Below are 26,081 nucleotides of genomic sequence, written 5' to 3'. Positions count from 1 at the left end.
AGGAAGGCCTGTAGGGAACTCAAAACTAGCTCTCGATGGGCAGCTTATGTATTTCAATTAGAATCTGCAGCCTCAGTAACTCTCCCCGGCATGGCTCTGAACACAACTATGCTGGTGGGGCAGATTGTTTCATGTTCCCACTTATTGAAAGGTAATTGAGTTGAATTCACTGTAATCAGGGTTCACCTTAAATTCAACCTGTCCCCCGCTCCCACGGAAAATCAGTCATGTGCTCTTCCTATTCTTGAAACTTTGACAATAAATATTCAGTTACAGGTACAAGTAATGTAACTGAACCTTTAATATCCCGATAAATTCTTGTACAAGACAGTTTATTGTCAATAGGTTGGAATGGAAAATATTGAAAGGAGACAAAAGCCTTGTATTTACATAGCACCTTTCATGATCATGAGACAGCCAATGGAAAACATTTGGAGCATAGTCACTGTTCTGAGAAGCCCAGTAACTAATTTGATTTGGACCAGATAATTTATTCTTTTTGTGGTATAGACTGGGGATAAATTCTGGCCAAGATACCGAGGATAACTTCCTGTTCCTCTTTCAAATGGGGTCAAGAGAATTCCTACATCCACCCTTGGTTTAATAGCTCACATAAATGTCAACACCTCTAACAATGCAGCACTCAGTCATTACTACTTTGATTTGTGGTCTCGGGTCCTGCAGTGAGATTTGCACCCACTACCTTCTGCCTCAGCAGCAACCTTTCATCAACTGTGCTGTGGTTTAAACCCACAGGATGAGTAATTTGAATCACTGAGAAAATCTGAAAGTGCATGTTGCTTTGATGATTGACAGTTTTGAAAGCTGGCATATGGATGTCAGATGAGGCATACTCCACTTACTGGCGCATTGTCAAATTGAGGTGTATTGAGAATTTATGAACACCATTTGTGATGCCATCTTAATATCTGGTCAGTTGGTAACTCTGAATCCTGGCGTGTAACCCAGCTTCCGTTTCTGTCTAGGTGGTGTTTGAAGCCTTACACAACCTGGAGCCTCGTGGTTACGTTGTGGGATGGATCATCGCCATCAGCCTTTTTGTGGGAATCCTCATTTTCCTGTTACTCGCAGTCTTGCTTTGGAAGGTAACTGGCCCTGTGGTTTCTCAGACTATCTTAGATTTTTCAGTGGAAGCAGAACTTTGCCTTTTCTTTTTCTTTCCAGTGTGGACACACTAAATTTGATGGACTATCTGTTCATTTAAATACTTCCTACAACTTCAACACATAGATTGGTTCGACAACGTAGAAATGACCTCTGCAGGTAGACAGAGTTAGGATTTCCAGAGACATTTGTCCTCCGTGCAAATATTGCTCCAGGCCATTATCACAAAATTGTGCAATTACTCACTAACTTGAACAGACTTCTAAACTATGGGGTTGCTTCCTGAATCAGAACTACCTGATTTTCTATCCATTCATTTAACCCAGGCTTTCTCAGCAGGCAACTGTGTGATAGAATGTGGCCTGTAAGGGCTGTGCATGAGGTCCATCAGGCCATGATCAAAACACACAGGCAAGTTAGTTTGAAATTTGCTGGAGAGCTATCTGTCCAATCACAGGCCACTTCTCTCCTGCATTTACTGCTGATAATTTCATTGTAAACCTGTCTTCAGCTAATGAGGGAGAGAAATGACCTTAGTGGACCATTGGATGAGCAACATCCAATGTGAGAGGTGCATGAGTGGAAGTAAGCTTGCAAATCTTCCAGAGTTCACACTGTCCAGGCCAGAGCACTCCACTTGCCTGGCATCCTATCCATCAATATAAATGTACATATCTTCATCACGGGTGCACAGAGGCAACAGTGTGAAACATCTACATATGGCAAAGCTCCTTCAACAGAGCCCTTATCACCAAGCAAGACCACCTCGGTGTGGCTTTCAATTTCCAGCATAATCCTTCATTAAGCCAATGTAAAAACATCGATATTCTACTTGTGCTGAACATAATTTGTGTTGGCATTGTGTTGAACTCCTTAATCTTTGTGCTAGTTTAGCCAATTTTGGATGAATTAGACCTGAGCAGAAGCTCCAGACCAACATAAAAGTAAAGAATTGCAGATGCTGGAAATCAGAAACAAAAACTGGAAAAACTCAACAGGTCTGGCAGCATCTGTGGAGTAAGAAACAGAGTGACATGTCTGAGAGTCTGTGTCTTCTCTGAGCCAACATGTTAGCAATAATACAATATTTGCAATTATCATTAGGACGCTTTTGGGTCATATCCATATAAGGTAAAATGGTTGAATATCTGACATTATTGAAACTTCAACAGCAGAAAGCAGCAACAGTGTTCTGTTTATTGGACTGATGACCTCAAATAATTTGATAATTTCATTCTCTTGTTTGTAGTATTTCTCGTTGTTTTCTGTTCCTCACTTGAGATGAAAACAGTGTTGGCTTGTGTTTTCCTTGCGTTTTCTTGAATAGAAAGTGCCTACCCTTCTGTAGTCAGCATTCACAAATTCATCAGTTTTCCATCTTTGATTACTGCTTGCACTTTTAACCTCAAGTGATTTGTGTTGCTGTTCCCATGCCTAAGGAATGTTGTACCATGCAACCCTGAAACTAATACCCTCAGGTGGTTAGTATCAGTATACATCTTAACTCTTTTATAATGCTGTGTTTTTTTAGTCCTGATAATTGTGGCACTGATCCAGGATTGTATTAATGGGAATTTGTCAGCTGTATTAGTTCAGTAATATTTCAAAAATTTACTTTTGCAAGTGATAAACTGCTGGCTAGCAACCAATGGGAAAATAAATCTCCACTTGCTTATCAGTTAAGATTCTACAGAAAGCAACTGGAGTATTTACATTGTTGAACAAAGGTAAATTTAAATCTGACTTGCAGAAGATTGTTTGTCCAGTGCCTAATGACTCTCAAAGGTGCAGAAAAATGTATTTTAATAATAATCATGCAAGTAGATGTAAATATATACTTTTGTATCTAAGCAGCTTAGCATTGATTTATTTTCCTGTTCTCCTAGTATACACACTAATCTTCAATTGGAACTTTGTTCACTCAGTTTTGTTAAACAGTAAAAAGTGCAAGCTTGTGAGGAAGATTTGATGCAATCATGGCCATCAACCATACAATATTAAAACATTTTAAAAGGTTATTTTATATTACAGTGGATAAGAACATTTATTCTTTGTACTAGAATAACTGTTAGGTTCATAGTGAAAACTCTTGTCGTCTTCATAAATGTTTGCCTCAGGATGATTCCTTCAGAAATAAATCAGTTGTTCTCAACTCTGTTCAGTTAACTAGCAGGCCATCTGGACTGAAATCTGACTGAATTAGTTTGCAAAGTTATTCAGACTCTTAAACCAATCAGTAACAGACTCTCACTGACCTAAGTAGTTTTCTTTGTTGGACAGAAGGTGCTCTGAGGAGTTTTGACTGTTTGTTCATGTAAAATCCTTAAACTTAACTAACTGAGGTTCACATACAAATGTGAAAGCTTGCTGATGACTGCAGGAACTTGGAAATTGCAGGGTACAGTGCCTCTAGTTGCCTGCCCATTACAGTGTAGAGAATGATGGGAATTGCATCAAATGGGAGGAATTTTAACAACCCAAACTGTTGGCAGGGAGCCTTGACAATTTAATTTGAAAATTTTGGTTCAAAATAATAGTCTTAAAGTTATTGGCAGCCTGTGTTTCTAGTTTGTGCCATTAGGACTAGTAATTTGTACAATAATTACTCAGTAAGGACAGTCAATGGAGGAAGGTTCTTCTGAGGGCAGAATCTCGTGAAGTGTCTCCCCAGTAGTCAAGGAGCAATGATCAATGCCACAACTGTCTCACTATCTCTTCAGAATGTTGTGCTGGGAGCTATGTTTCATGATTTTATCCTCTGATAAGTTCTCTCTGCAGTCCCCATTTTTTAAATTTACCTTCAAATTACAGTAAAGTATTAGAAGTAAATTAGATTTGATCTGTACAGAAAATTGTGGTAGCAGTATTCAGTCGACAAAATAATGGCACAGAAAAACAACCCAATCCTGATTGCTACTTGGCTACCACTGTTTGAACAATGAGCATATGGATATCAAGCAAAGAGGAACATGGCAATGATGCATTCCTTAGCCAAATGTCTTTCTCACACACTACTAAAACTCTCATGCACAAAGGCCACTCAAAGGTTTCAGTAAAAAGAAATGAGCCATCAAGAAATTGATATCTTCTGGAGAAGAGAATGCATATTGGACCATTAAGAATCAGAGTTATTAAGATTGGAGAAGAGCATTTCAATAAAGAATGAATTCCTTGTGAAAAGGAGAGGCTGTGTACTTCCTCTACCATCTCTGTCAATAGTGTGTATATAAAAAAGAATTCCTGCACCTTTAAGTTCTGAAGAGTTTTATCAGAGTCAGAACGTTAACTCTGTTCCTCTCTCCATTAAAAAAAATGCTGCGTTTCTCCAGTATTCTGTGTTTGTTTCAAATTTCCAGCATCTGTAGTATTTTGCTTTTATTCAAGGCAGGTAAAGCACTATTGGGGGTCGGTTAGCTCAATTGGCTGCATGGCTGATTTGGGATGCAGAGTAACGCCAACAGCGTGCATTCAATTCCCACAATAACTGAAGTTACCATGAACGCCCTACCTTCTCAACTTCTCCCCTTGCAAGAGGCATGGTGACCCTCAAGTTAAACCACCACCAGTCATCTCTTTCTAATTAGAGAGCAGCTGTGTGGTCCAGTAGAACTGCAGCAACTTTACCTTGACAAACAATTGCATGGTGTGACACATTTTAGTGAAGTTAAAAGTCACACAACATCAGGTAATAGTCCAACAGGTTATTTGGAAGTACTATAGTTGGACTATAATCTGGTGTTGTGTGATTTGTAACTTTGTCCACCCCAGTCCAACACCAACACCTCCACATTTCATTTTAGTGAGTGAATTCTCAACCAGAGTGGCATTAGAAAACAAAGTCTCTATTTCCAGACAGATGCCATCAGCTTGTTGAAAGATGACTGTCCTTGGTGAAACTCCACACAATCAAGTTTCTGCCAAGTAGATAAGTGAATTGATAAGTGATAACAATGAGATGGTACAGTGTTTGACATTGTTTGATTATTGTATCAGACAGTCCCGAGAGGTAAAAACCAAGGATTATCCTTCAGAATGAGAGATTTTAAGAGACATTGGTAATCCCAAGAGGCCTTGATTCATGAGTTTCATTTCACGCAATGGGGACAGTAAACTCACTGAACCATTTACTTTTATAGACTTGGGACTGAAGAGGAGGAGTCGGCTCCCACCTGATATAATAGACTTGCTTGGCTTACAATTAGGGTGGCACAGTGGCTCAGTGGTTAGCATTGTTGCGGCGCCAGAGACAATTCCCGTCTCGAGTGACTGTGTGGTGTTTGCACATTCTCCTCGTATCTGCGTGGGTTTCCTCCTGGTGCTCCAGTATCCTCCCGCAGTCCAAAGATGTGCATTAGTCACACTAAGTTGCCCATAGTGTTAGGTGCGTTAGTCAGAGGAAATGGGTCTGGGTGGGTTACCCTTCGGAGGGTCGGTGTGGTCTTGTTGGACTGAAGGGCCTGTTTCCACACTGTAGGGAATCTAATCAAAATGGAATCAATGGTTTGTCAACACATGTGGAAGTCTTGGACAACTATGACCAATCTTGTTGTTCCTGATTGAATATTTACTGGGTGATGATTGATGGCAAGTTTGAAGAATTGGGACAACCAGAGATGTTGCTGCTGATTTTTCCCCTTCAGCTGTAGGACACTGAAGATGAACAATTGAGGGAGGCTCTTGCCCCCATACATGAATGTGAATCTCATGAATTTAAATCTTTCAGAATTATTGAGTGGAAACATGTAACACGTATGGTCAGTTAGTCTTGCTCCATGTTAAGCAGGGCCAGATTTCTGGTTTGGATGTACTTGTCAATTCTGGTGAACAACCAACCTTACACCCATTTGGAAATCTGCTGTTTCCCTTGGATTTCCACACAAACTCATTTGTTTAATGTTAAACACTAAATCTGGCATGTTCACCACAATCAGGCAGTGTGTTAAAATATAAATGACCTTTTTGAAAACAATTTAAGTTATCACCTCTGAGAAAATCAAACATTAAAACCAGTTCAAGATTGTCAGTATGGCTCACAATGTACCTCTTTTACATACATTAGAAGCTTCCCAAATGCAGACGCCTGTCCTCGACAGGAAAGAAGTATATTTAGGTGATATATTTTAGTTAAACAAAAGCACAGGGCTATTTGTTCTCGAGTGTATTCACCTTGGCAATACCTCAGTCAAACAGAATCTTGAATCACAACAGTCATTGTGGTTTAAGGTACTGTAACAATACTGTGACTGAATTAGATCCAGGTTTTTGACCCAGCCACAGCCGAAGAGTTATGATGTACTTCCAATTCTGGATGATGAGTAGTTTGGGAGAAAACTTGTAGGTGCTGTTGTTGTGTTAGTATCTGCTGCTCTTGTCCTTCTGTGTGGCAGAGGTTGCAGGTTTGGGAAATATTGTCTCAGGAGCTTTGGTGAGCTCCAACAGTGCAGAGTACCATTTCTGCCACTCAGCACGGTGGTGGTGAGAGTGAATGTTTTATGGAAAACTTGAGGTGAGATTCAAATAGGCTGTTTTTCCTGAATGGTGCTGAACTTCTGGAGTGGTGTCTTCCTCTTTAGACAAGTGGCAAATATTCCTTCACATTCCTGATTTGCAGTATAGATGGTGGATAACTTTTGGGGAGTCAGGTGGTCATAGAGTTGTAGAGATGTACAGCATGGAAACAGACCCTTCGGTCCCACCGTCCATGCCGACCAGATATCCCAATCCAATCTAGTCTCACCTGCCAGCGCCCGGCCCATATCCCTCCAAACCCTTCCTATTCATGTACCCATCCAAATGCCTCTTAAATATTGCAATTGTACCAGCCTCCACCACATCCTCTGGCAGCTCATTCCATACACGTACCACCCTCTGTGTGAAAAAGTTGCCACTTAGGTCTCTTTTATGTATTTCCCCTCTCACCCTAAACCTATGCCCTCTTGTTCTGGACTCCCCGGCCCCAGGGAAAAGACTTTGCCGATTTATCCTATCCATGCCCCTCATAATTTTGTAAACCTCTATAAGGTCACCCCTCAGCCTCTGACGCTCCAGGGAAAACAGCCCCAGCCTCTCCCTATAGCTCAAATCCTCCAACCCTGGCAACATTCTTTTCTGAACCCTTTCATGTTTCACAACATCTTTCTGATAGGAAGGAGACCAGAATTGCACGCAATATTCCAACAGTGGCCTAACCAATGTCCTGTACAGCCGCAAAATGACCTCCCAACTCCTGTACTCAACACTCTGACCAATAAAGGAAAGCATACCAAACGCCGCCTTCACTATCCTATCTACCTGTGACTCCACTTTCAAGGAGCTATGAACCTGTACTCTTTGTTCAGCAACACTCCCTAGAACCTTACCATTCAGTGTATAAATCCTGCTAAGATTTGCTTTCTCAAAATGCAGCACCTCGCATTTATCTGAATTAAACTCCACCTGCCACTTCTCAGCCCGTTGGCCCATCTGGTCCAGATCCTGTTGTAATCTGAGGTAACCTTCTTCGCTGTCCACGACACCTCCAATTTTGGTGTCATCTGCAAACTTACTAACTGTACCTCTTATGCTCGCATCCAAATCATTTATGTAAATGACAAAAAGTCGAGGGCCCAGCACCAATCCTTGTGGCACTCCACTGGTCACAGGCCTCCAGTCTGAAAAACAACCCTCCACCACTACCCTCTGTCTTCTACCTTTGAGCCAGTTCTGTATCCAAATGGCTAGTTCTCCTTGTATTCCATGAGATCTAAACTTGCTAATCAGTCTCCCATGGGGAACCTTGTCAAACGCCTTACTGAAATCCAGAAAAATAACATCTACTGCTCTGCCCTCATCAATCTTCTTTGTTACTTCTTCAAAAAACTCAATCAAGTTTGTGAGACATGATTTCCCACACACAAATCCATGTTGACTATCCCGAATCAGTCCTTCCCTTTCCAAATACATGTACATCCTGTCCCTCAGGATTCCCTCCAACAACTTGCCCACCACCGAGGTCAGGCTCACTGGGCTATCGTTCCCTGGCTTGTCTTAACCGCTCCTCTTAAACAGTGGCACCGCGTTTACCAACCTCCAGTCTTCCGGCACCTTACCTGTGACTATGGGTGATACAAATATCTCAGCAAGAGGCCCAGCAATCACTTCTCTAGCTTCCCACAGAGTTCTCGGGTACACCTGATCAGGTCCTGGGGATTTATCCACTTTTAACCGTTTCAAGACATCCAGCACTTCTTCCTCTATAATTTGGACATTTTGCAAGATGTCTATTTCCCTACCTATCTTCCATATCCTTTTCCACAGTAAATACTGATGCAAAATATTCATTTAGTATCTCCCCCATTTTCTGTGGCTCCACACAAAGGCCGCCTTGCTGATCTTTGAGGGGCCCTATTCTCTCCCGAGTTACCCTTTTGTCCTTAATATATTTGTAAAACCCCTTTGGATTCTCCTTACTTCTATTTGCCAAAGCTATCTCATGTCCCCATATTGCTCTCCTGATTTCCCTCTTAAGTATACTCCTACTTTCTTTGTACTCTTCTAAGGATTCACTTGATCTATCCTGTCTATACCTGACATATGCTTCCTTCTTTTTCTTAACCAAACCCTCAATTTCTTTAGTCATCCAGCATTCCCTATACCTACCAGCCTTCCCTTTCACCCTGACAGGAATATACTTTCTCTGGATTCTTGTTATCTCATTTCTGAAGGCTTTCCATTTTCCAGCCGTCCCTTTACCTGCGAACATCTGCCTCCAATCAGCTTTTGACATTTCTTGCCTAAAACCGTCAAAATTGGCCTTTCTCCATTTTCAAACTTCAACTTTTAGATCTGGTCTATCCTTTTCCATCACTATTTTAAAACGAATAGAATTATGGTCGCTGGCCCCAAAGTGCTCCCCCATTGACACCTCAGTCACCTGCCCTGCCTTATTTCCCAAGAGTAGGTCAAGTTTTGCACCTTCTCTTGTAGGTACATCCACATACTGAATCAGAAAATTGTCTTGTACACACTTAAGAAATTCCTCTCCATCTAAACCTTTAACACTATGGCAGTCCCAGTCGATGTTTGGAAGTTGAAATCCCCTACCAAAACTACCCTATTATTCTTACAGATAGCTGAGATCTCCTTACAAGTTTGTTTCTCAATTTCCCTCTGACTATTGAGGGGTCTATAATACAATCCCAATAAGGTGATCATCCCTTTCTTATTTCTCATTTCCACCCAAATAGCTTTCCTGGATGTATTTCAAGGAATATCCTCCCTCAGCACAGCTGTAATGCTATCCCTAATCAAAAATACCATTCCCCCTCCTCTTTTGCCTCCCTTTCTATCCTTCCTGTAGCATTTGTATCCTGGAACATTCAGCTGCCAGTCCTGCCCATCCCTGAGCCATGTTTCTGTAATTGCTATGATATCCCAGTCCCATGTTCCTAACCATGCCCTGAGTTCATCTGCCTTCCTGTTAGGCCCCTTGCATTGAAATAAATGCAGTTTAATTTACTAGTCCTACCTTGTCCCTGCCTGCCCTGACTGTTTGACTCACTTCTGTTCTCAGCTGTACCCGTCTCAGATCGATCTCTTTCCTCACTATCTCCCTGTGTCCCACACCCCCCCCACCTTACTGGTTTAAATCCTCCCAAGCAGTTCTCGCAAATTTCCCTGCCAGTATATTAGTCCCCTTCCAATTTAGGTGCAATCTGTCCTTCTTGTTCAGGTCACTTCTACCCCAAAAGAGATTCCAATGATCCAAAAGTGTGAATCCTTCTCCCATACACCAGCTCCTCAGCCATGCATCCATCTGCTCTATCCTCGTATTCCTGCCCTCACTAGCTCGTAGCACTGGGAGTAATCCAGATATTACTACCCTTGAGGACCTCCTTTTTAAATTTCTACCTAACTCTCTGTAATCTCCCTTCAGAGTCTCAATCTTTTCCCTTCCAATACTGTTGGTTCCAATGTGGACATTGACCTCCTGCTGGCCCTTCTCCCCCGTGAGAACATTCTGCACCCTCTCTGAGACATCCTTGATCCTGGCACCAGGGAAAAAACACACCATTATGCTTTGTCTCTGCTGGCCACAGAAACGTCTGTCTGTACCTCTGACTACAGAATCCCCTAACACAATTGATCTCTTGAAATCAGACGTACCCCTCATTGCATTCGGGCCAGTCTCAATGCCAGAAACTTGGCTGTTTGTGCTACGTTCCCCAGAGAATCCATGACCCCCTACGTTTTCCAAAACAGGATACCTGTTTGAAATGGGTATATCCACAAAAGACTCCTGCTCTAGGTGCCTACCTCTCTTACCCTTCCTGGAGTTAACCCATCTATGTGACTGTATCTGAGACTTTCCCCCCCTTTCTATAACTGCCATCCATCACATACTGTTGCTGTTGCAAATTCCTCATCGCTTCTATCTGTCTGTGTTACTCATTGCAGGATTGTAGGCACAGTATTAATATGACTTTTCAATGGTCAATGTCACTGGATTGGAAACATTAACTCTGCTTTCTGTCTACAGGTGCTGCCTGACCGGCTGTGTATTTCCAGCAATTTCTGACTTTTTTTCTGATTTCCAGCATCTGCAGTCTTTGGTTCTTCTTGGTTAACATGTCTGGTTCTGTTCCAATTCTTGTCAGTAATAACCCCAAGGATGTTAATGATGGGGGATGAAAATCACAAACACCGGGTTATAGGCCAACAGGTTTATTTGGTAGCACTAGCTTTCAGAGTGCTGCTCATTCATCAGGTGGTTGTGTCAAATAATGTACTTCCAACTAAATCTGTTGGACGATAACCTGGTGTTGTGATTTTTAATGTTGTACACCCCAGTCCAACACCTGCATCTCCAAATGATAGGGGATTCAGCAATGATAGAGCCAGTGAATGTCAAGGGGTGATGGTTAGAGTCCCTCTTGCTGGGGATGGTCATAGCTGGCATTTATGTGGTGCAAATGTTACTTGTCAGTCCAAGTATGGATATTGTCCTGGTCTTGCTGCATTTGGTCATCAGAATCTGAAGAGATGCGGAAGGCCAATCTAAAAGTTGCTGTTGTTGCATTTCAGTTAAGATATCATTATATGTTGACCATTTGCTATCGCATTACCAAATTCATGTTCTGCACTCCGGAATCCTGGTATTGATTGCTCTGCCAGTCTTCTTAAATTCAATAAAGCACACTTTAGGTTAAAAACAAACTGTTTGAAATGTGCAGCAAATTGTTCAGCACATGAAGGTCAATGTTTGAGTTGCAAACTTGCATTAATAAAACATTGATCTGTCCTTTGACGAACAACTGAAATTATTTCTCAATTAATAGCAAGTTACTTGCTGAGCTTGCAAATTGTTGCTTATGATATTTTGATGTGTACATTTTTGACTGCAGTCTTTCCTAAAGGCACTTTGTTGATTGCAAATTACTGGGGATATCCTGAGGATATGCAAATTATTTTTTCTGCTTCAAGTGCTGGCTTCCCTGTTATGCATTTCCCAGTATTTCCTGTTTCTCATTTTGGATTTCCAGCTTTTAATAGATTTTCTTCTGTGTAAGGGATAATTTTATGATTTAAGTAGAAAGCCAGAAAGTTACACTTGAAAACGACTCAAAACAGGGAAATGTGATCAGAAAATGACATGAGAGTTCAATGTCTTTAAACAGAAGGAGGAAATCGTCATTTCTCCACAAATTAAGATAACACTGCTAGACACGTTTCCCCAATCATTAAAGAGTTAATGGTTTTACCAACCAACAATATCGGTGGCACTGGACTTTGATTATTCTTTTATAGTTGTAGTAATATTTATGGCAATAGCTATTTATGATCGAATAGGTATTGGCGGAAATAACAAAAAATTGTTCAGACCATGAAAATTGTTAGGTTTGCAGACTTTGCTTTAAGCTGGGATCACGTTTCCCTCTAGAAGTCAAGAGTCCAGATGTCAGAGCGGCTTAACTGCTGGGGTCTGGTTTCTGTTTCTGGCCAAAAGGACTGCCGAGGTTGTCTTCTGTCCTCTACTCCTGTGAATGCCGTCAAAGACTTGAAGTTTTGCTAAAAAGATCAAAGCAAGGAATATCAGGCCTAGAGAACAAACTGGTGGAAACGGAGACACTTATTATGCGTGTGGAAGGTTCCCTGTGCCCTTTACTTTTCAGCACAGCCAGTGAAGTTAATCAATGCCACGTTGAGTTGTAAATGATCTTCAGTGAATGAGTACAAAGCCCAGATGAAAAAGAACATGAGATTGAACACTTGTAGTGGTGAGCTATTTTGAAATTGGAGTCGATCAGAAAATAGATTCCTTGACTAGAGTTTCTGTTAAGAATCACTCCCTATTGGATGAGGAAATTCAGACTGAAAGTTAGTCTGTTCAAACTTACCGCAAAAACACCATAGTCTGAGGTCCCTTCAGGGTTTAATCGAGACTTTATTAAGATTCTTTCATTGAAAATGATGTTCATGACTTTTTTCTCTATTATGACAATCATTGAGATGATTCACGTCAGTACTGACTAATGGGACGGTATCTGTTTTTTTGTGATATCTGTTCATATTCTCCCACAGCTAAGTTTGATATTTGTCATGGATCTTATGCATGTGTATTTTAACACTCTGCATTTATGTCCGAAGCTCCTGCTACCAATTGCTATCAAGTGAATGTTTCCACTTGACATATCACCTCTTCTATATTTCTTGTATTGTCAACTTTTATTGAATTGTCAACAGGTTTATACTTTTCACATCATGGTGGCTGAGACCTGAGTTCAAACCCATGCCACATGGGACCATTCCGGCTGTCAGATTCCACTAATCTGCTCTGAAATTGAGTTTATCTGTCAGAAGTGTATGCAGAAATTGGTTCCATTTATAATCGTTTTAAACACAATTCTGACAATGCCTTCACCTTTTAATTCTCAGGGCTATCTCAACTTGCCTTGTTTTAAGGAATGACTTCCTTCTGGTGATGTCAAGAGGGTTTATTGGTTTGGAGTGGGAGGAGCTAGGAGAGTCCTATGCCAGCACTAGTACACCAGCTGCCCCTTCATTATGATTGAGCTCATGCTGATGAATTACAACCTACCTCCAAGAATGAGTCACCACAAAAAGCAAAATATTTCATGATTGACTGGTTGTAATAAGATTTGTCACAACTGAACTGGTGTAAACTTTTTCAAGACTGTGTGCAATCATCTTGGACCCTTATTGATTCCACTTTTCTGTTTTGTCCAGATGGGCTTCTTTCGGCGAAGGTACAAAGAAATCATTGAAGCTGAGAAGAACAGGAAGGACAGTGAAGAAAGTTGGGACTGGGTGCAAAAAGACCAGTGAGCTGTCAGCTAATTGAATGGCATGTATCAGACAGCCAATTGACCCTGCTCCAGAGTCTTCCATATGTGGAAGAGGGAATTCTTCTCCAGATTTTTCGGAGATCTGATGATTGTGTACACGTGTAATTCAGCAGCTGGAAGCATTCCTAAGGCAGGCATTGCAGACAGAAAATATGTTCTGTGGTGCTTAGACTTCCTTTAAAGCTCACCAATGAACTATAGCAAGCAAAGTGCTGTGAAGAACACAGACTCGAGATGGAGGAGAATGGGATTTACAACAGTACAACCCTCAGGGGATTGAAATCTCTTTGTGTGTTCAGTCAAGAGAAACAGATATTTTTATAAGAGAAGAACATGTTTGTCCAAAATGTTTATTCCTTTATATTTTTATCCAAATGTAAATTACTCTTATCCATTTCTATATTACACTCACTGCACTGATGTCTTGCTCAGACTTGAGTGACGACAAGTTAATGAAGGAGCAATTTTACCTAAAGGTCTTTGCAGTAAGGTCAACCTTGATAATGAAGATTCATGACCACATGCAGAGTTATTTAACCCTTTCAGTACTGTATATCCTTTGCACTTTGCAGCAAGCTACTTTCCATTATCTACTGTCTGAAACAATGACCACGCAATGTTCAATACTATATGTGCAAAACTTTCAATCTGGTGAGTATTGTGGGGATTAGCAGAGGCTTAGTCTCCTGGATTAGGCCAGAGTTTCTATGCCAGATTTCTATCCAGTAACTCCAGTGATATTTTACCATTTGTGCATGTTTGATTGGGATAGCATCAAGCCTATGTATAATTATCGCCAGCAGTTGAATACCCTACTGATGTTCAATCACCAAGGCTCAGAATAAAATAACAACCAGTTGTCTGGGGTACTGGAGTCAAGTAATATCTGTGGGAAGCACTCAATCCATTCAGGACAAGTGGGAGAACAGAGATAAGGGAAATAAAAGAATGCAGATAGGTATAGCAAGAGCCTAGAATATTCCTTACTTGCAAAACCATTTCTAGAATTCTTTGCAGAATGAGGTTTATAAAAAAAAGGAGAAAGCAAAAAATTGAAGCTTAAAGCACAGCCAAAAAGGTGAAGTTCAAAAAGGCTTCAGAAAGAGGGAAGAGAGAGTTTGATGGGAGAGTTTAGGAATGAAATGGAAGAGAGCCGAGCCCAAAGTGCCTGTTAATAGCAGAGCTGATGGAAAACAAAGTATTTTCAGGTGATAAGATAATTTAAAGGAATATCATTAACAATTGTGCATGTTACCTGATTGTGTTATTGTCCATTAATCCCTCCGTTACCGAGCAGTTAAATCTGATCTTTAATTTGATTTGTTAAACTTTGGCATTTCCGTTGACCTTATTGTATAAAAAGATTCCTTAGGCTGGTGCGTTATAGAAAATGTGACACCAGTGAGAGCAGAACTGAAACATTGCGACTCAAGTGTGTGGACGTTTACTATGTTGCCAACATAAAACGTAAGGTTTTATTATTAAGTTATTTTAGTGGGCTATTCAGTTCCTTTTTTTCTACATTGCATTCTGCAAGCTTGTGTTATTGATAAGAGTAATTTCTGTGATATTTCCAGTGTCAGACTATCACATTGGTCTCATAAAGGGATTGATCTGTCATCCAATCTGCTGCTGACTGAGCCTCATCGAACTCAGTCAAAATAATGAGACCGCAGAGTCAACAAAATGTATTGCAAGTTGAATATTTAGAGGAACTCATTTCCCTTGAATACTCAAAAAGGAATTAAATTGATTATGGTTGTAAGGTTTGAAAGACTTGGATTGTGAGACTCTCTGGTCACTGAATGCATCAGAATGGTTCTGGAAAGATAGAAGCAGGGAGGTTGTTTCTGCTGGTGGGTAAAACCGGAACTAGGTGGCATAATCTCAAAATAAAGGGGAGCAGATTTAGGACTGAGCTGAGGAGGAACTTCTTCACCTCAAGTGTTGTGAATCTGTGGAATTCCCTGCCCAGTGAAGCAGTTGAGGCTCCCTCATTGAATGTTTTTAAGACAATAGATTTTTGAACAATAAAGGAATTAAGGGTTACGGTGAGCAGGCGGGTAAGTGGAGCTGACTCCACGAATAAGAGCAGCCATGATTTTATTGGATAGTAGAGCAGGCTTGAGAGGCCAGATGGTCTACTCCTGCTCCTTTTTCTTATGTCCTTTTGGAGTGAAATCGATGGTAATAGATTGACCGAATGTAAAACTACAGGCAACATTCCTTCGAACTGCTCATCTGTCAGTAATGTTGCAACAATCATTACCTATAACAGCAACATGAGGGGACAGCTGCCGGATCAGTATTTTGCTTGTGAAGCTGCACGGAAAGATGAGATGGGATCTATGAATGGTAACTGAGATCGTGCTGCTCACGCATTTGTTCAGTGTTTCAGTATTTTTACTGATAGTAAAGACTTGGACACGTTATGGGAAATTGAAGGGTGCAGCACAGCAGCTGAGATGCAGGCACAGGTTTGGAAGTTGAATTTTCTTGAGTAGAACCAAATTTGGGATTTTCTGGAAGATGCAGGAATGGGAAATTAAGGTGAACGAGGTGATTCAATTCAGTGGGAGCCAAAGGTTTGATTTCCTGCTGGTGGGTTGAGATACAGAGATAAAGTCAGTGATGTGTTTGTGACAGGACAGGTCTCATACTGACCTGTGAGGGTTTGCCATTAGTAATACATTAGCAGCCAATGAATATTCATCATGTTGAAATGTTTTAAAATTATATCCTCCCCCCAAGATCATGTCAAGAGTCTCGTGGTTCCTGGTTCACAATTATTTAAAAGGTGCTTCATTATTTGGCTTTGTGCAGTTGTGCCTGAGGTTGATATTTTTTTTCTTGAACACTGATACAGGGAGGGGCTACTGTGCCGTGGATATGTAACACCAGGATCAGACCCAGCAAGAACACATTAGGGGTGAGGAGTGTTGAAAGGTAAGGGTTTGGGTACATGAAGATAGGAGAAAGGGAGGACCTAGCTTCAGGGTTGGTTCATACTGGTCAGGGTGGATTGGTTACACTCAGATGAGTGAGGTGAATGAGTACAAAAGGGCAAGGTTGGAGTAGTGAACATTGGAATCCTGTAAATCAAATTGAAGGTGTTGGATGATGAAGGGAATAGTCACAGTCATGAGGCAGTTGAATTCGGTAAGAGAGCAGGTTCAGTGTCATGGTTGGGAATGAATGAATACAGTAAGGATGATAATGAGAGGGTTATTGGTTTAAATGGTCAACTCAACAACGAATGCAAGCATGAAGGGTGAGAAATGGTGTGGTCATGTCATTAGTGATAGGGTCCACAGCAACAGAGAACTTGTTCAGAGGTTACAGAGAGATATTGCAAAGTTATGTCAGGTGGGTCAAGGGTGATAGGGGAAATTGTGAAGATGACAAAAAGCATTGGAAGCTAGAGAATCAGGTGTCATCTTTTCAGGGTCACTTCAAGTCCATGCAAGAATGCCAAGATTGCAGATCTTGGAAGGATATCAGTGTTTGAATGGTGTTCTCGGTATGGCGCAACATGAAGATTTAAGACATTCAGTGCACATTAGTTCTGCGGATGAGAACTGGTGGATAAACATGTTCTCACCTCACTGTCTGCCCTCCGAGCACAGTGCAATCACTGTAATATACATGGGTCTCATTTACCCAATAATCATTTAACCTCAGACGCAGAGGAAATATTGTAACAAAGGTGAGTTCTTACCATCAACAACTGAGCTCACAGTGACAGCAGGAAGCAGCCATCCATCAAAGACTTCATTTAAAATAGGCAGTGGCATATAACCCAATCCTCAGGACAAGGTATAATGACCTGCAGATGTCAGACAGGCAATGCCAAATGAAATGCCTTAGAAAATGGTCATCAATATCAATGGAATAGTTCAGCAAAACATATAGCCATATGGACCATATGGATTCCTTGGCAACACCATGGCATTTGCTCTCAAAGTGCTAGCAACACTGAATTTCTTTGCCAGTAATGGATTCCAGGGTGCAACTGGCAACTTATGGGCATATTGCAGCTCTTTTCTATCATGCCAATCATCAACTGCATTCCTCTGGCCATTAGAGCTCCTTGAGACAGCATTTGAACAAAAAAAAACTTTTACTCTCTGAACATGGAACTGTTGTACAATGCAGGTCTGTGTAGGTGAAGAATCTGTCATGTCTGTGCTCGTTTCCCAAGGAGTAGTCATAATCTCAAGATTAGTAGCTGAAGTAGAGGCTTTCTGCTCACTGTGGTGATGCATGTGGAACCCATCCTTTGGAGGTGTGAGAGGCATGTTTTGAGAACTCCAGTCTATTGGCGGTCTTCTGCACTGGTGTAGGGACTTGGACACCACTCTTAGTCTTACTGGCTAGAACTGCTGGGATCAATGGTGAAGGGTTGAGAAGATATCACTAACTCTTAGGGAGATCTGGGAGTATGACCCGGGTCAGCTACCATTCACTCCTGAGAGCTCTGAGGCTCATGGGCTCTGGGGAGGATATCCAGGTACTATGACCCTCTTGAGTTTAGCCACTGCCATGGTGGACCATGATTGGAGTGATGGAATGCAGATCCACAGGGATGTGAGTTGATTGATCAAGTTGGCTGTTCATTGTGGTCTCCGCTGTCTGCATGGAGGAAGCCATGCACTCTCATACTTGGGACATTAAGAACTCATAGGTTGGACCATCTCCTCCATCCTCTACAGAAAACTATGCATAACAACTGCCAGGTTTTCCCCGTATTGTTTGCTACATCTCCAGAAGGCTTCCTTTAGTTGTGATCACCAGGTCACTGTCAGTGTGAGGCTTAACAGGGACCTGGCTTCCCGAGGTCTTTCAAATGTCAGGGAATTTGGCTGTCACAACTGTTGGGACCTGTTTGCACAATGGTCACCAACCTGAGAAATGTCTGGGTGGAACTTGAGCTCTTGGAAACTCATGAAGCGTGTAATGGTGCATCCTCTGGAAGATTGCTTTCATCTTCACCAGAAGTAGAGTTCCTGGAGCAGGTATGGTATGTTGGCCTGGACATTCTGACCTGACCTTTCATGGAAATGCCCCATAGAGCAGAAAAAAAAAAGCCACGTTAAGCATCATCACAGTTTGAATGCTTCATTTTTATCACATTGTATTCATATGCCAGCAGCAGGATGATGCTTCTTATTCTGTATGTCTGGTGGATCTAGCCTCACCACCTGCAATGGATTGTGTCCCCCACTCCCACAATCTTCATCGCCTGTTCCACCTCAGGGGTGAAGAACCACAGAATTGCCATCCCTATCATAGCTTTGATTTCTCCCTGCCACTGTGGACTTTCATGACAAAGTGCAGAGTCAGCGACCTGTCAAGTGACACAAAACTCCTTGTCTGTCTGCAGCCCCATTATGTCTTGGCCTGGAAGTCCCACATTCTGTGCGCGTGCACAGAAAAACCAAACTTGGATATACCTTGGCCTCAATTGCATCTGACTGGGCTGATCACACACCCATTTTTGATTGCCTGCTGCGAAACCTCAACACTGTAACATTGGCACTTACCCTGGCCAATAGATAGACATTGTTGAGTGGTTTCCTGTACTGAACCCAGGTTTTGTTCAGGATCCCTTGAGTCTTCATTACCTTTGCCATCTCAGACAAGCCACCATGGTTAGGTGTAAAGGTTTGCTGATGCTGCCTGAAACAAAGAACATTTCCCTTGTTTCTAAGACAGCAAATGAGGAAAGCTGCAGTTTGACATTGCTGAATGGGACTGCTCTCTGGTGACACCTTGGCACCTCAGTTGTTGAGTTAGAGGGGATTGACTATGAGGTGGATGTGTAAGTACAAGAAACATGAGTGAAGGGAGGGATTAATGAACAGGGAGAAGTTTGAGGGAGATGCTGAGGGTTGTGAGAGGGTGTAGAAAGTGATATAATACTATTAATGAACACAGGAAGGTTAAAGTTTTGACCATGGTGCAGAGCCTCCCTGTTTGATCTGCAGATACTTTTATAGCCCACCAATCACTGCAGTATTGTTGACAATAAGAGACTTCTGCAACCAAGGGATCATACCTGTCTCCCCCATAAACACTGGCACTTTAAATTTTAATTTGAAATAGAAACAAGCAAGAGAGTGGAAATGCTGTTCAGGAACAATGTGCCACATTTTAAATGCTGCTCAATCTGTGCATGATTGACAATATATGTTGCCCCTACTGCATGTTATGGGGAAGAGAGAAGTAGTAAATGAGAATGATAGAGGTAAGGAGCTATGGACCTGATGGTTTTTTCTTATTCTGGTTACATAAATAGGAACTGGTGACATTGATGCAGTTCCAAAAGATCATGGCACGTGCATTCCAAATAATTCAAGATAATGGAGCCTTAAATCTGTGGTCTAAATTTATCATTCTCACTCCTATCTAAATATGACATGAAAATATTATTAAGCTTTTCTGAAATATCAGATCCTTTGTATTTAATCGAATGGCACTAATGGTCCACGACTAATTAATGCTGCTTGATGATTTGCTGCTTCCCGAAATGGAGTTGGTACGACCATTTTTATAATAATTAAACAAATTGCTTAACTTCTATGTACAAATAATACACCCACAAACGTGTAAACTAATTCCACAATCCAATGCTGACAGTGGGTACAGCTGAGACAATCAGGAGTAAGATGTTGATTGCAAAGAGAATATGCGATTACAGGACTAGCCCTGGACTTTAAACATATTGTGAGAGATTCAACAAATGGAAGTTCTGCCCTGTGGATTTAGGGCGGAAATTTGTGTCTTGATTATCATTCAAGAGAGATTCCACACTTTAGCTTGAAACATCACATTTTGAGTTATTGGTAAATTCATTTTAAAAATCGGCTTTTCCACATATATAACTTGTGTTATTTGAAAACACTGAAATGAGTAATATAATGATATAACACATTATATATTAACGTTAAGATTGTATCATTGACTGAGCATCACTTAGAGCTTTATCGAGTGCTAAGACAGGAGGCTTAGTTTTGATGAAGGAGTTTTAAGAATTAAGTTGAACATTTTAATATGGAGATGTCCAGTCTCTCAATACATGGGCATGGAAGTCAGCTTAATTGGCCAAATTAACTCCTTTAATCCCTCACATACCATATGCTAGGTTTTGACAACAGCCCAGTTAGTTTTTAGAAATTATGCTTTTCTTATTGGATATGCAAATTAGCAGCAGGTGGAGGACCCTTGAGCCTACTCCACTATTACAAAAGAAGCCTGTTTCCACACTGTAAGTAATGTAATCTAATCATGGCTCATCTGTTTATTCTTTGCACCTGACTACTCCAGATAACTTTTCACCCTGTAGCTTCTCAGGAAGCTATCCACCTCTACCTTAAATATGTTCAAACACCCTGCTTCCACTGCCTTTTGAGGAAGAGTGTTCCATAATCTCATGACCCTTTGTGAGAAAACCTGCCCTCCTCACTGTTTTCAATGGATAATCCCTTCTTCTTAAAGAATGGCCTTTAGTTCTAGAATTGCTTCCAAGAGAAAACAACCTTTCCACTCTCAAGCTTTGAAGACCCCTCCAGACCTTATTGTTACAATTAAGTTGTTTTTTTGCTCTTCTGAAATCTAACAATTATGTCCTGTCCGATGGTTACTCATTAGATAACATGCCCATGCCAGTATTAGTTTAGTAAACCTTCACTCAATTGTTTGCAATTCATATACATCCTTCCTTAAATAAGGAGACCATTACTGTACACATTACTCCAGATGTCGTTCTATCCACACCCAATTTCAAGTGTAACATCCACATGCGTGTATTGAATTCCCTATGCAATAAATGATAACATTCTACCTGGTTTCCTAATTACTTGCTGTATTTCCATTCTAACATTTAACGATTCCTTCACTAAAATACAATTTGCCATAGATCTGGGATAACATGACTCACGTTGTGCTAATGATGGTCAACCTCTCAAATCAGATGCTGTATTAAGGAAGATTGGAAAGATGGGTTAGAAATAAGTTTAGCAGTTTAGGTAACTTGCTGCATAGATAATATAATCCAACTGCCGAAGTAAATTCTGTGATCTGGAGATTTCTTGTTGGAATCAATGGAAGATACATCTTTCCTGATTGTCATTAGATAAGGCATTTCAGTTTCTACTTTGTAGGAATGGATAAATAGTGAAAGCTTTAATGTTGGTCTGGTTTCCCTTTACCATCCTGGTAGTTGCATGATACAACGGTAATGGAGTTGTTGACTAACTACTATGACAATCAACCACTTAGTTTTCAGTAGATCCAGTAGAAATTCAGATTCTGTTTAATTAATGTGCAGTCCTAAAGACCAGGACCTCGTGAAGTGATCCAGTTTTCAAAGTTACTTTCATTCAGCCTATCTTTCTGACAGTATTGAGAAACATATAAGCTGTAAGATAATGAAAATCTTAGAAAGCAAGATGGACATCTTACAGACAAAGTTCTTCATAGGTGTTTTCCTTGTGGTCATTTCGTATCTCAGCATATGTGTAAATCTAGTAAACTTGGGATGCTGCTGTGTCGCCACATCTGAAGGCTGTGCAGGTCAGAGAAAGAACTTTAAACTTTGTAACTCCCGTTGACCTGGATTCCCTTCCTTGTCTCTGGAGAAACAGGTTTGGAGAGTTTTCACTTTGATTGTATTTGACCTATGAAAACACCAAAACAGAGTCATAGCAAATGGGCACTAAGTTGAAACAGCACCCAAATTTCTTTTTCTCTGATGTTGGTGAAAATTGGGTGCGATGTAAGACAGACAGCTGCTTCAGCTTGAGTTTATTCCAGACTGCTTGTGTAAAATAATTTCACTCCCCCTGTGTTCTAAAAGAATCCATAGAGAGGTTCATAGGAAATAATGAAAATGTTTTACAGCTAATGAAGTTGCAGTTTTTAATCACACTTCGATCACATACAGCTGCCTCCTTTCCCCTAATGGATTATTATGAGTGTAAGATTATTTGTGAGTGGACTGTGCTGTTTTGGATATAGGAAATGCTAACTAAAGTGATCAGTAGAGACCTTTGTATAGTAATTGTTATTTATGAGTGCAATTGGAAAGAATGTATCAGTGTATGTGGCAAACTACTGCCTGTGGACATGAGCTCAGGGAAATAACACAACTTCATCAAATGGCAGTGGTTAATGAGTTATGTTTCATATTATCCCCCAAAGCATCTCTGCACAGGTTACTTCAAGGGGGTCAAGTTGAACCCATAAAATGGCATCATAGTAACGAGGAGGATTGAAGCTCTTGAGTTTAAATGATTCCATTAGCAGTTGATAATCCAGGACGAGATTCTGATATTTTCAACATTGCTTGAACATTTTTTTTTTTACTGTTCTCAGAGGATTTGGGATAGATAATATGATATCGTTGGGTAAATCAATCTCTACTCACCCGTCTGCTTGTTAAGGGAATAGTTTTCAGAATTTCCTTCCTCTCTCCAGAAGATTTCACCTTGTGCAGAGTACAATTCCCTGAGTGCTAACAGTCTTTTGGCACTTCTCCCCAATGAACGCTTTTAATTTCTACATCCAGGAGGATTTTCAAACCTGACTGCAATGATCTGCAATATCTTGTGAGGTCACCGAATAGCCTTTAGGTGCAGAAATTTTGGCTAATGTATTTTCCTGGCATGTTTAAAATCGCCAAGGATAGCTGTCATCCTCTCACTGCCACCTTGGTAAGATCAGCTAATTCAGCAGAAACCAGGAATTCAGTCTGGATCTTCCTGGTCTGAATGATGTGATATATTGGCTTCACCTGTAGCTTTTGGAATGTTTACATGTTGCTGATTATGTTGAGCTACCTTATAGGCACACACAGCACTGCATACAAATCACCATTAAGTATTTCATATTTTATCCTTGATTAGAAAATGCTACTACTGTTTGTTTATTATACTTGGGATTTGATTTTCTGTGTTACATTCCAAAGTATATTTATAATTATTTCCATCAATTTTCTATTAAAAATGAATTCACACTAACACTCTGTTGGCATTTTGTGTTGTTGAAACTCTTGGCCTTCTGTAGATTAAAACAGCCATTTGCTTTTAGGATGTTTGGCAGTGCTCTTATTAGGTCTTCCTCCTTACCATGAGGGAAGGCGTTTGCAAACAACAATGATGCCTTGAGGAAGACTGTGTATGAACATAGAAGTAAAAAACTAAATTCAGAGCAGGAGTAGGGTTTGTGTCTGCCCTGCCATTCAATCTGATCATCCAATTTAGCAACTTATTTCCAATTTCTCCCTGTACCCTTTGATACCTTTAACCCTAAGAATGACACAGATCTCTTTCTTGAATAGATTCAATGTTTTGGCCGCAACCACTTTCTATGGTGGGGAATTCCACAGGCTCACCACACTCTCAGTGAAATAATTTTTCCTCATCTCAGTCCTACATGGCCTACTCCACATCCTTAGATTGTAATTGCTAGTTCTGGACTCCCCAGTCATCAGGAACATCCCACATTTACCTTGTGTTGTCCTGTTTTCGGTTTCTATGAAATCTCCTCTCATTCTTCTAAAAGCGAGTGAATATAGTTCTAACTAATCCCGTCTCTCTTCACACATCATGCTTGGAGTCAGTCTGGTAAATCTTCATTGCATTCTCTCTGTTGTCTGAAAATCACTGCTCAAATAATGAAGCTAAAACTGCACACAATATTCCAAGTGTGGTCTCACCAAGGCCCTGTACAATTGCAACAAGGCATTTGTGTTCCTGTACTCAAATCCTCCCAGTATGAAGGCCAAAATACCACTCACCACCTATTACACCTGCACACTTACTTTTAGCGACTAGTGTATAAAGACTCCTGAGTCTCATTGCACCTCCCCCTTTTCCAATTTATTCACCTTTCAGTTAATAATCTGTCTTCCTGTTTTTGGTGTCAAAGTAGAAAACCTCCATATTTAGCCACATTATACTTTAGCCGCTATGCATTTTTCCACTTACTCAACTTGCCCAAATCACACTGAAGCATCTTGGTATCTTCCTCATAGCTCACCCTCCTGCCCAGCTTTATGTCATCTGCAAAAGTGGAGAAAGTACATTTGGTTTCCTCATCTAACTTATTATTGCAAAAAACTGGGATCAAAGCACTAATTCCAGTGGTACCCCACTAGTCACTGGCTCCCATGCAGAAAAAGAACTGTTTATTCCTACTGTGTCCTGTATGCCAATCAGGCTCTATCCAAAAATAGCAGAGTGTATGCTGGAAAATATATCAAGCAACACACATCTATTAAACGGTCCATGGTGACATGATGCATTTTTAAACAATCATTCACAGGATGTGGGTTTGCGAGCTATTCCAGCATTTACTGCCAGTCCCTAATTGCCCAAAAGGCAGTTGAGTGTCAACCACATTTCTATGGGTTCGGAGTTACATGTAGGCTGCACCAGAAAAAGATGGCACTTTGCTTCCCTAAAAGGGCATTAGAGAATCAGATTGTTTTCTCCAGACAATTGCTTTATGGTCATCAGTCGACTTTTAAATCCAGATTTTTATTGGAACAAATGCTGCTGCCTGCCATGGTGGGATTCAAACCCAGATCCCTTGGGCTTCCAAATTAATAGTTAAGTGATAATATCACTAAACCATTGCCTCTTATAATCTATTTCTTATGATTGAAACACTTATTTTCTGATGATTTTCTTACTTGAGCCTTGAAATTCTGATACTCTTTGCTGTCATCAAGGAGGCTTGATTTTGGGTGCGTGAATTTGAAGAACTAGACATGGAGGGAGACGTTATTGATTCATTGTACGTCTGATTAATTTTAACAGCTATAAAATGGAGCATATTGAACACTTAGAGAGCACTGACCACATCTGGTTGGTAACTCATTAAGTGAGACTCCCTGCTAAATGATCATCCTTTTAGGGTGGTGATGCTTAGCTCTTTATGGATTATCAAAGGGGAGATGATTGCATAGTAGGAATGTCAGTGGACCAATAATCTAGAACTCCAGGCTAATTGTTTGAGGAGATTGGCTTGAATTACACCATGGTTAATTTTGAAATATGCATTCAATGAAAAACTTTGTCTATTGGTGACCATGTGGACACTCAATTGTTTAAAAAATCTGATTCACTAATGTCCTTCAAGGGAGGAAATCTGCCAGCTTTTCCTGGTCTGGCCTACATGTGACCCTAGACCAACAGTAACTCTTAATTGCCTCTGGGCAATTAGGGAGGAGCATTAAATGCAGGTCTAGTCAGCAATGGCATCATCCCATGGATGAATTCATAAAATAATTCATGTAATCAAGACTAGATCCAACCTTATTCCAACCATAACCATTTTGGACAGACCTGAAGTACTGGAGACTTAGATTTTAAAAATTCCATGAGGAATAATTAAAGTATATGTTAACATTCCTAATGCTCCCCATTCAAATGCTTTTCCTTCTACAAATTCTGCAAGATGGCGACGGAGTAGGTTCGTCCACTCTATCTGCTTTTCCCTTTTTTTTAGTTTTAATCTTTTTGTTTCAGCTCTTCTACTAACTTATCTTCTGAAGAGTGGTGGGGATGGTGTTAGGTTCATTGAATTTGGCAGTCAGCTTAATGTCCA

At 40.7% G+C, this 26,081-nt stretch overlaps 1 protein-coding gene across 1 annotated transcript in view; it reads left to right on the top strand.

Annotated features, from left to right (window-relative positions):
• The window catches only part of itga9 (integrin, alpha 9), a 385,198-nt gene extending 361,710 nt beyond the window's left edge, over nucleotides 1-23,488 (top strand). The window contains exons 27-28 of the mRNA XM_072571044.1: nucleotides 987-1,106; nucleotides 13,351-23,488. Coding sequence (XP_072427145.1) covers nucleotides 987-1,106; nucleotides 13,351-13,449 — 219 coding nt within the window. The 3' untranslated portion in view covers nucleotides 13,450-23,488. The remainder of the gene's footprint in view (nucleotides 1-986; nucleotides 1,107-13,350) is intronic.
• The last annotated feature ends 2,593 nt before the right edge of the window (nucleotides 23,489-26,081 follow it).

This window comes from Chiloscyllium punctatum, chromosome 5, assembly GCF_047496795.1.
Source record: "Chiloscyllium punctatum isolate Juve2018m chromosome 5, sChiPun1.3, whole genome shotgun sequence".
NCBI classification, from domain to species: Eukaryota; Metazoa; Chordata; class Chondrichthyes; order Orectolobiformes; family Hemiscylliidae; genus Chiloscyllium; species Chiloscyllium punctatum.
The sequence above is the reverse complement of the archived record's forward strand: the minus strand, read 5'-3'. Positions and strand labels throughout refer to the sequence as shown.